Source organism: Anopheles maculipalpis, chromosome 2RL (assembly GCF_943734695.1).
Source record: "Anopheles maculipalpis chromosome 2RL, idAnoMacuDA_375_x, whole genome shotgun sequence".
Taxonomy (NCBI): Eukaryota; Metazoa; Arthropoda; class Insecta; order Diptera; family Culicidae; genus Anopheles; species Anopheles maculipalpis.
In genome coordinates this window covers 40,911,626-40,921,791 of record NC_064871.1, presented here as the reverse complement: position 1 = coordinate 40,921,791, position 10,166 = coordinate 40,911,626, and the positions used below count along the sequence as shown (strand labels likewise).

General features: G+C 43.2%; 3 protein-coding genes and 2 non-coding genes across 5 annotated transcripts in view; all 5 read left to right on the top strand.

Moving 5' to 3' along the window:
* LOC126557698 (organic cation transporter protein) overlaps positions 1-10,166 on the top strand; it is a 262,735-nt gene that overhangs the window by 78,321 nt on the left and 174,248 nt on the right. The gene's annotated exons all lie outside the window — the stretch shown is intronic.
* On the top strand, positions 579-1,509 carry LOC126567130 (uncharacterized). The gene is made up of 3 exons (XM_050223363.1): positions 579-658; positions 737-1,083; positions 1,157-1,509. The coding sequence occupies exons 1-3, from the start codon at positions 579-581 to the stop codon at positions 1,507-1,509; spliced, it is 780 nt and encodes a 259-aa protein (XP_050079320.1).
* Positions 1,934-9,605, top strand: LOC126559656 (condensin complex subunit 1). Its single transcript, XM_050215827.1, has 7 exons — positions 1,934-2,108; positions 2,212-2,662; positions 2,730-3,453; positions 3,835-4,233; positions 4,309-6,546; positions 7,335-7,761; positions 9,546-9,605. Exons 1-7 carry the CDS (start codon positions 1,994-1,996, stop codon positions 9,593-9,595), a joined length of 4,404 nt encoding a protein of 1,467 aa, XP_050071784.1. The 5' UTR covers positions 1,934-1,993; the 3' UTR covers positions 9,596-9,605.
* On the top strand, positions 6,704-6,785 carry Trnal-aag (transfer RNA leucine (anticodon AAG)). Its single transcript has one exon. It is a non-coding gene; the product is annotated as a tRNA-Leu (tRNA).
* Positions 7,138-7,219, top strand: Trnal-aag (transfer RNA leucine (anticodon AAG)). Its single transcript has one exon. It is a non-coding gene; the product is annotated as a tRNA-Leu (tRNA).

The following is a 10,166-nucleotide window of genomic DNA, read 5'->3' as shown; positions in this document are numbered from 1 at the left end:
AACGCAACACCTCGCCCTACGTAATGCACCCCAAACTTATCTCTGAATGACACTTCAATCTAATCTACTGATTGAGATTTTATCGCCTTTCCTTCATTTCACTTCACACAGAACAACTGATCGTAGACGATTCTGCAAAAAATCACTCAACACCGTATCCGTACTTGAAACCGAATCCTGTACACTCAATTAAACGAACGCGCTTTTCGAGAATCCGAGTTGAGATACACTGCGGCGAGTGAATACACGTGGCAACATTGCCAAGACTATGGATGGTGTAAAAAAGACACGTTTTACGTTAAAATATCTTAATTTCTGCGGGTTAAAACAATGAAAATCCACCCCTAGCACCAGAGAGGAGTTCCTTTTTGCCCAGATGTTGTTGTAAATAAATAAAAACACGGACACTTGTCAGATTCTCGAAAAGTACAAGCAATAAAAAATGACACTTGTACAGGGTTGCACACAAAGATGAAAAGCATTGTTTGGCCTTGAAAGGGGTTTTCTGTAAATTTTTAATCGAAGTGTGCTTTTCTTTTTTAAAACATATATCATTAAATCCTGTCTGAACGAAAGTAATGGAACAATGCAAAATTTGTGGACGGCATAGGAAACAGGCCGTACAGCTTACTCCAACATTTGAGTTCAATGTAGAACCGTAAGCAAACAACAAACTTTTGATTTATTTTCATATGAAATTAGTTTACTCAACCCCTTCTGTTTTTTTGCTAAACAGATTTGAAGATGATCGAGAGCTATCACATTTCCTGTACCGACTGACGCAGGATATAATAAATACAAAAAACTATTCCGATGAAAATATTAACCGAATTTGTGAAAAACATGTGCGTAACTCTCACTACCCCGATAGCCAACGGTTGCGAGAAGTGGTGCAAGATTTGAAGAACAAATTGAATATCGTAAATCGTAAAGAAATACAATCTACGGCTGAAAGTAAAAGACAAGACATCACACAGACTGCTGAGAATGAGAAAACAATGGCCCTGCAGGATGTACGACGAATGAAAGATAAAAACATCAGTACACAATCGCTCATTAATGTGCCCAAACTTTTACTGAAGGGTAACGATTAGAAGTAGTTCTATTTCAGAATGAAAGTAATCTGCTAAACCTTTTTTTTTGCTTTTGTCTACAGATGCCTCCAGCTCCATCAGTACAATCACTACGTACAATTTCCCCTCTTCAGAGGAACCAAAGGTAGACCCACTTCAGCTACTGATAACTTCAACGTCTCGTAAAAGTGAAATGTCTCCAGCATCGAGCTCTACGCTACAAACAATTTTCCTGAAACCAGATCCCCGCGAACTATCTGCTAATCAAACCGTTCAGCCAGTGAATAGTTCAGTCGATGCACTAACCAGAATGGTTGCAGCTAGCAGAAAACCGGAAAGTGGATGTAAAAGATGCCCTTTGGGTAAATGTACTCATCGGAAAGTGCACGAAACTGTCTCACGGAAAGTACGCAAGAATGATGGATTAAATTTCTAGTAGGTAAAATAAATATGGGATTTTATTTCAACTGTTGGCGAAAGAGATTTCAATTTATTTGCAGTGTGCCGGAAAACTGCACTGTCGTACCCCTCGCCTAAATGTCAAAAATTCAAAGTCCGTGCTGCCAGAATATAAAGCTAAATTTTCATAATTTTTATTGATCAGTTTAAAGGCTATACGCGTTTCTAAAAATTTCATGACTCATGTTCATGAACGGAAAAATTACATGCTCAAAAACAATCAAATATGCATGTTGAAGTAAGTCTCTATTAAGATAAAATAAAATATGTATTTGAAACAGACATTCGTTGCATTGTCGTCTGGCAACACTGATATTCGTACCAAGCCATGAACCAGGCATAACGGTGGCTTGCTCTATCAGCGCATTATTTGCGTGCAGTAAAAAAACGAAACGGAACAAGCGCGTCGTTTCTGTGGACACTCCAGAAGTTTTGGTGGCGATTTTTAAAGGTGCAATGCGATGGAGTGGCAATTCATCATACCACAGGCAAGAGCGGAGTTACTTCGTTCGGACAAAAACCATTACTGCGTCGGCCGAGTGCTTAACGCCGCCAAAGTTCCGGATGCGCTGCAGGGTGAGTGAGAGCGAGCGCGTTAATGTTTTTGATTTGCGCGGCGACGTGGAAACAACAACTCTAATCATTGTATTTGCTTTTCTTACTGACCCCTTGTACACAGCGTCTCGCGTAGTTTCGACTGATCCGTTCGCTATATTCGATCATTTTGATACGTTCTATTCGGTGATCGACAATGAGAAGGGTTTGGCCGGAGTGTATCTGGTGCGCGCCTACGACCAGCTGTATGGCGCTATCGACAAGCTGGGCAGTACGATGGCGGAACTGCTGTCCCGGAAGGAAATGGACACAACCGACCGTCAATCGTCGCTGAATGCGTTAAAAATGTTTGCGTTTCTGGTAAATGGGATGGTAAAGGTGATCGATTCGCATGTAAATACAGCGAATGAGAAAATCACCACCAAGAAAACCAAAAAGCAGTCAGTAAACGAACAGGCGGAAGCGCTAGATTGGGACAATAAACGGTACCAGTGCATCGTTCAGCTGTACAACTTGATGCAGCTGCCGTTGGAGAAGCTATGGGAGCCACCGGTCTGCGAGGAATCGTTCGTAGAGTGAGTGTTACTTCTTCCGTAGGCAGTGAGTGTGTGTGTTAATTCTTCTGTTACTTCTGTTTTGCAGCGTAATTTGCGATGTTTGCTATCGAACGCTGGAGCAGTCGTACGTGCGAACCCGCAATATCGCGGACAGTGTGTTCCAGATACTTGGCACAGCCATCAAACGCTACAACCATTCGCTAGCGTTCCCGGTGCGCATTCTGCAAATAATCGAACATTTCGAAACGGCGATCCCTCCGGTTGCGGCGGGCGTACTGCTGCTCTACGAAGAGTTCGGCATACAAACGATCTATCCCGTGATCATAAAGGAAATTATCGAACGTCTGAGTGTGGATTCGGCCGATTCGCAAACGGCGAAATTTTACAGCCTTTTCCTGCTCGAGCTCGGTACACTTGCCCCGAAGCTTATGATACCACATCTGTCGATGCTCAGCGAAGAGCTGCTCAATCTGGAATCGTACACACTGCGAAACTGTGTTTTGCAGATTATGGGCGAAGCGATCGTTAGCGAGCTTACGTCGGAAGAGCTATCCGATGAGCTAAAGGAGACGCGGGATGAGTTTCTGGACGATCTGCTTAATCACATTATGGACATATCGGCCCATGTACGTTCAAAGGTTTTGCAAGTTTGGTTGAATCTCAAAGAGAACAATGCGGTACCGCTCGCCTGGATACATAAGGTGCTAAATATGGCGGTTGAACGGTTGGAGGATAAGGCGCTGGTAGTGCGGAAGCAGGCGATCGCTTTGATTAAAGCTTTCCTCGAGCACAATCCATTTTCCGCGAAGGTAAGCCTCTATTGAATAGAGTATTTAATTTAGGTTACGTTCTACATACAATGGATCTTTTGAATCTCTCAGCGGTATTTTTCCATATGGATAGTAAATTGTTGCGAGCCTCTAGTGGTACTTTGCCATTATAGATTGGAATATTGCATTCAGTTAAGGAAAATTTACCACACGACCTGTGGAACTTTGCAATCAACCACGATCTGTGGAACTGCCTACCATTCAGTCCTCCCCTGTTAAACCTGTACGAAAGTTTTGGAAAAAATCCCTTATATGATTGCTCTATTTATTTTAAATATTCCCCCTCTAAGTGATTGTACTATTCCATTTTATGGATCCAAAACCCTGTATCATGCTTTCAACGGTTTTGCTTTTGTGTAGCTATCGCTCGCCGAACTAAGGGCCCAGTACGAGGAGGAAGAGAAAAAGCTGCAGGACTTACGCACACAGCTAGTGGAGCACAACGCTAAAATGAAGACGAAGGAAGAAGAATGGGAAGACATCGTGGTGCAAATGTATCCGATCGTAACAGAGCTGTTCGGCAAGGAGCCCGACGATCTGGAAACTGCAACCGAAGCCGATGTAAAGCTGCTTTCGGAGAGTATCATAACGCTACTGAAGGAGGAAAATTACAAGGAACTAGTACGGCTGGTACAGCGGGCCGATTACGCGCTGGGCAATAGCGATGAACGTAAGGAGATGACTTTCGAGCATCAGTGCATGTATTACATTACGCTGCTAAAGAGCTACTTCATTCATGGTCACGCGAATGCGGAACTGGTAATGACATCCCCCATCACAATACGGGTTTGGACAATGATTTTCTAACACTTATTCTCTCTCCACTTATTCCAGAGTGCCGAAGTCGAGAGGGTGGAAAACTCCGTGAAGTTCCTGCACGATTCGCTACGCTTTTCGGAGCTGATATCGAATGCCGTTCCCAAGTTGCTGGAAATGCTGATGTCGAAGGCTCAAACGGATGTGCACGGTGCGATCGATTTCTTTACCTCGGCGTATCTGTTCGGGATCAAGGGTACGGAACAGGGTATGCAGCAAATGCTTTACCTCGTTTGGTCTTCCGACAAGGAAAAGCGCGAGAACGTAACAGCTGCCTACAAACGGGTACTGTTCGAAACGAACCTACAGGGCCGAGCGCACACAGTAAAGGTGGTGCGAAATTTGAGCCAATTTCTGATCAATTTAACTTGCGGTCAATATACCGCAATGGAGGTGATAATACAGGAGTGGGTCGAGAGTGGTGATATCGATGCGCAGATGATTCAGGTTTTGTTCGAAATCTACACAATGAAGCTCGAGAACGTGACGGCGGAAGAAGCGCGTCAGGCACTCCAGTTGCTGGTGATGGTAGCGGCCGCTAAACCGTCGGTTGTAACTGCCAACCAAAAGCTGCTGGAAACGATCGGGCTAGAGGATCGTGGCCGGCGTGATCCACGCATTTTTGTGGGCACACTGGAGCTGCTCATGAACTCGCTACCTCAGCCGTCGAACAGTTCGAAATACTACAAGCGCTACGATCATTCGGCATCGACCGTGCAGCACGTTATCGACCTGTACACTAAGCTATTCTTCTGCTCCCAGGTGCATTCGTTCGACGACATTGGCACGAAAGTGTTTGACTTTATTTACAAAATGGTCAAAACGCCCGATCTTTTGTCACAATCGATTGTGGTCGCTTTATACGAACGTTTGCAGAAGTGCGCGACGGACAAGAATGCGGCGTTGGAAGCAGCCGGTGACGAAAACCGGCTGACGCAGCTGAGCCAAATTTCAGGATCTACGCAAGAAATGAGCTCTCGCGCATCATCGCAATCTGCAACCTCCGTAACACAGCCGGAAGAGCTGCTGCTTACCATACCACACTTTTTGGCAGCACGATTCATCTTCACGATCGGGTACGTGGCGATGCGCGAGATGATCTATCTGGACATTGATGTGTACAGCAACATGAAGTACCGTCAGGAGTTGAAGGATGAGTTGAAGAATCAGAAAAAGAAAAATGCCGCATTGGCAGGGAAAAAGCAGTTGATGGCAACACCGGTCAGTGCTGGAAAGGCGGCAAACATGCGCAAATCTCTTTCCACCTCTATGAACGTATCAGCTAGTAATGCACTGAAGCGTCTGTCCGGATCGACCGGTAATAATGGACCCGAGCAGACGGTCGAACCAGAAGAGGAACTACTTAGCGGCGCCACGGCCGAGGATGCAGTAGCGGAGGAGATCAATTACATTTGCGAGCAGGAGCTACTGTACGGGAAGAATAATTTGCTGAACCGATTAATTCCTACCGTGCTGGAGGTATGCAAGTTCCCGAACCGCTACAAGGATGAGCTGCTGCAAAAGGCGGCCGTGCTGACGCTTATTCGGCTGATGGCCGTGTCGTCCAAGTTCTGCGAGGATAACATGTCGTTCCTGATGAACATTTTCAAGCACACGAGAAACACCAACATAAAGTGTAATATCGTAATTGGGCTGTCCGATTTTACCTTCCGCTTTCCGAACGTGATCGAACCATGGACCAAGCACATGTACGCCACGCTGCACGAAGAAAACGTGGAGTTGCGCATGACGGCAGTGAAGATGCTGTCCCATCTGATCCTGCACGAGATGATTCGGGTGAAGGGACAAATATCGGATCTTGCGCTCTGTATCGTGGATCCGGTGAAGGAGATACGCACCATCACGGAGCAGTTCTTTAAGGAGATTGCAAACAAATCGAACATCCTGTACAATGTGCTGCCCGACATCATTTCTCGATTGAGCGATCCGAAGCTGGAACTCGAAGAGGAAAAGTATCACATCATAATGCGCTACATTATTGGGCTTATTAATAAGGACAAACAGATTGAGAGTTTGGTCGAGAAGTTGTGCTTACGGTTCCGGGTGACGAAAGAGGTACGTCAGTGGCGGGACATTGCATTCTGTCTGTCGCTGCTATCGTACAATGAGAAGACGATCAAGAAGTTGGTGGAAAACATAGGCTGCTTTAAGGATAAGGTGCAGCATGAGGAGATTTATCAAGCATTCCGTACGATCATCAGCAACACGAGTAAACTGGCAAAGGCGGAACTGAAGGTAAGTGTGTGTTTGATGATAAGTCGGGTGATAATGGAGCGCACTTCGAAAGTAATCGGTGGTGGAGCAAAGATAGATTTGGTGTGTTCACTCTAGTAGAGCAAAAAAAGTATGAGACGCAATAGATATAGCGGTTTTGGAGTGGAGAGGGTAAGAAGGTAGCGTGGCCGAGCGGTCTAAGGCGCTGGTTTAAGGCACCAGTCTCCTCGGAGGCGTGGGTTCGAATCCCACCGCTGCCACAATGTGGACTTTTTTTTTATAAATGTCGGAGGTGAAATTATTTCTTCTGAATGGTAAAAAGTATTTATTGTATTCAAAATTATTAGTAATTTAGGGTAAATGCTTTTTCACTCTGAATCATTTATTACGTGTTTTGTATGATTTTTTTAAATCATGTTTCATTGATTTTTTTTGTCGGAATTTCAATTGCATTAGCTCTATAAAGCATTGAGTTATTTGAGTGATGTTAGTAATTTATAGCATAAAAATATAATATTGCTAATTTTGCTGCTCACATTTGGCTACAACCCTGGGAATTGTGTGGAACGTGCCAAAGCAACTGTATGCAATGGAGCGTCGAGCAGGCGTGAAGGTAGCGTGGCCGAGCGGTCTAAGGCGCTGGTTTAAGGCACCAGTCTCCTCGGAGGCGTGGGTTCGAATCCCACCGCTGCCACACATAGTGGAAGTTTTTTTTGTATGTGTGCAATTTTTGTTGTCGATATTTCTTTTATATTTTCTTAACAACTAAAGAGAGTTATTTGTCTTTTCCGTTCATTTTACCACAACAGAGTGCAGTGGTTGAATTTGAGACCCGGTTAAAGGAATGCTTAGAGGTGCGCGATGAAGTGGCGAATGCAGCAGGAACAACTAACTCAGCCGGATCTTCGGATGAAGGGAACGATGAACGGGCATCGACTTCGGGTAGAAAGGGCCAGGCGGCGACAACCGTTGGGCGTAAAGGATCCAAACCACCAGCTGCTGTAAATAAGAGCGGCAGGAAAGCGGCAGCAGGAGGAGGAGGAGGAAGTAATAAATCAGCAACGGGCCGTCGCGCCGTTGCTGGCAGACGCGGGACAAAACAAGCAGCAGTTTCGTCCGACGAGGACGAAAGCGACAGTGAGGAAGAAAATCTGCCCCCAGCAACGAGTTCACGAGCCGCGGTCCGGGCCCGCCAGAACATGAAGATTACCAAAGTCATTGAAAGTGACAATTCAGGTAAAGGCCGAAGAACGTCATCCCGTCGGTTGGTGAACGTAGTTTAGCGCCACAAATAGAAGTTTTGGATTTTGTTTTATTTCGCTCTCTCTTTCTTATATGTAAAAATTAGATGTACCTATCTTGCAATCATGTCGGTGTATCCCATGTAACACATACACCAAACACCACACATATCAAAAACATGAGCACAATCCACGTATTAACAACGACAAACATAACGGTACAACATCTATTGCTAAAACGCTTCGAGATATGGCCGAGAAACAAGAAGGATCATGTTGTTCTATTACTACTATCCCTAATACAACAAGTGGTGTAAACGCGGTATTGGTTTATGTTTTTGTTTGTGTGTTGCGCGCATTTGCTTTTTTGTGGAGTGTTGTGTGGATGTTTTAATTACTAATTAAACAAAAAATTTATCAGAGTAAGAAATGCTTTGTTTATTTTTTTACATCATCAGTCGAATGTATCATGGTGCAGTTTTTATTTCGTTTTTGCTGCTGCTTTTCTTATATATGCTAACGTGTGTATGCGCGCGCGGTAGAACGCATTTTCCTCGTCAGAAAAAAAATCCCAAAGGAAAAAGAAAAGCGTGTTCTATTGTGCAGCTCTTTTTTTTTTGTTTGGTAATTAAAATAAATGTGGAGCTTAACAGCAACTCTATACTTATGATCAACTTACTGGTGTGTTTGTAAATAAGATCAGAACGGAATCAGAGCAGAAACGATTATGTTTCCCAAGTAGAACACTTGGGAAACTCTCTGCTCTGTGTGCGTGAGTTTTACCGTCCTATAGGCAATACATTTTGTGTGGATCTGTCGCATATGCTTCAGCATAATAATACACCCGTTATCTCTTCGCTTGTTGTTGCTGCTGTCCCGGAATAAAATGTATCTTTTTCTCTTTAACTTTTCGTTCTAGACATTGAACCCGACGCTAGACGCAAAAAGAAAAGAACATTTGCCGCAAAACATAGGGGCGAAGAATGATATTGTTATAGAGAGGAAAGGAGCTTAAGGAGATCGTACAGTTTTCCTACTGATATTTCCATTCTGTTCCAACCGGATAGAAAAACATTTTACATAACAAAGATGAAAAAAAACGCAATATTATAACTATTTTCCGTTGCTTAAGCCATCGGCTAAATCTTTTGCCTAAGCAAGAGCCTAAATGGATGATTGTAATTGCGGATGTGTGTTTGTGTATAAGGAAATAAACAGCAACGAAGTTTTAGTTTAGTTTAGTAGTGTTTGCAAAAATAAAAAAGATTTGTGTTACACTTTACAAGCCATAAAAATGAATCAATAATAACTAGCTTAGCTTGATTTCGATAGTACTTTGTGTTCATGTATGTTTTAGGGGTGGTAATTGTAGCACAAAACATTCCAATTAGAAGAGCATACTGGCTCGTAAGTAGGAAAGGTGCGTAGAAAAGATCTTGCCTTGGATCGATATGCTCAAATTAAAATATAGATATTTTTTTATTATAAAACTAAACAGGTTTTGCTGTTCGTTATTAACACGAATGAGTAATAATATTTGTTTTCCCCCTTGACCTAACTTATTGCCGTTATTTACGTTAAATATGTATGTGAACTTTTTGTAATTATGCTTTCATTACGTAATACACACATCACAGTTGCACACGTACACACTTGTTCCAATCAGCATCACATAATTAATCTTTAAAAGTGACACCATGTTTAGTAAAAGTTATTGCTCCTTTCTGTTTCAAAAGTGTCTTATGTTTTGTTCCTTCCCTCCCTTTTTCTCACTTCCAGATGACGATGAGGAAGAGATGCCACCGAAACGTGGGAAAACGAAACGGTAGCATCCGGTCGATAGCACCTCCTTCATTCGATTGTCCCTTGAAACTCTGTCCAAGTACTACGGAGTCGCGTTACAGTGCGTTCCTGTGTCCCGTGCTAACAAATAGAGCCCGAATCGTGTGTGTGCGTGCGTGTTACTACAAGTGTTCAAAATAGTATAGTAATTTATTGCCTTTAATGAGTATAGCAGTTAAAGTACGATTCATGTAAAATGTTACATTTTAAATAACAAGAAAGAAAATGGCAACTTACCTTGCGAGGAGGAGTGTGATGAGAAGATGTTCATTGGTTCTCTGCTTTTGAAACCTTTACACATTTGTTGCACCTTTTTTTCTGTTCGCACGTTTGTTCTTCGGAAGTAATATTCTTTCCAGCGCATACGGCGGAACAGGCGGTTAATAATAATCAAAGATTGTTCCTTTTTTATTACTTCATCAATATGTTCACACCTTTGAATACTTTTTTCACTCGTTTCTCGCATTCTCGTCGTCGTTCACCGCACAGACACACACACAATACACACTACAGTTTCCATTTCCTAGATTTCATCCCCCATTTTGTTCTCTTTTACTT

Excerpts from the sequence above, each read along its gene's own strand:
- LOC126559656 (XM_050215827.1), top strand. The coding sequence starts at position 1,994 with ATGGAGTGGCAATTCATCATACCACAGGCAAGAGCGGAGTTACTTCGT. Across the intron at positions 2,663-2,729 it reads TGCGAGGAATCGTTCGTAGA|CGTAATTTGCGATGTTTGCT; the intron begins GTGAGTGTTACT and ends TCTGTTTTGCAG. Across the intron at positions 7,762-9,545 it reads CATTGAAAGTGACAATTCAG|ATGACGATGAGGAAGAGATG; the intron begins GTAAAGGCCGAA and ends TCTCACTTCCAG.
- LOC126567130 (XM_050223363.1), top strand. The coding sequence starts at position 579 with ATGGAACAATGCAAAATTTGTGGACGGCATAGGAAACAGGCCGTACAG. Across the intron at positions 659-736 it reads TTTGAGTTCAATGTAGAACC|ATTTGAAGATGATCGAGAGC; the intron begins GTAAGCAAACAA and ends TTTGCTAAACAG. Across the intron at positions 1,084-1,156 it reads GCCCAAACTTTTACTGAAGG|ATGCCTCCAGCTCCATCAGT; the intron begins GTAACGATTAGA and ends TTTTGTCTACAG.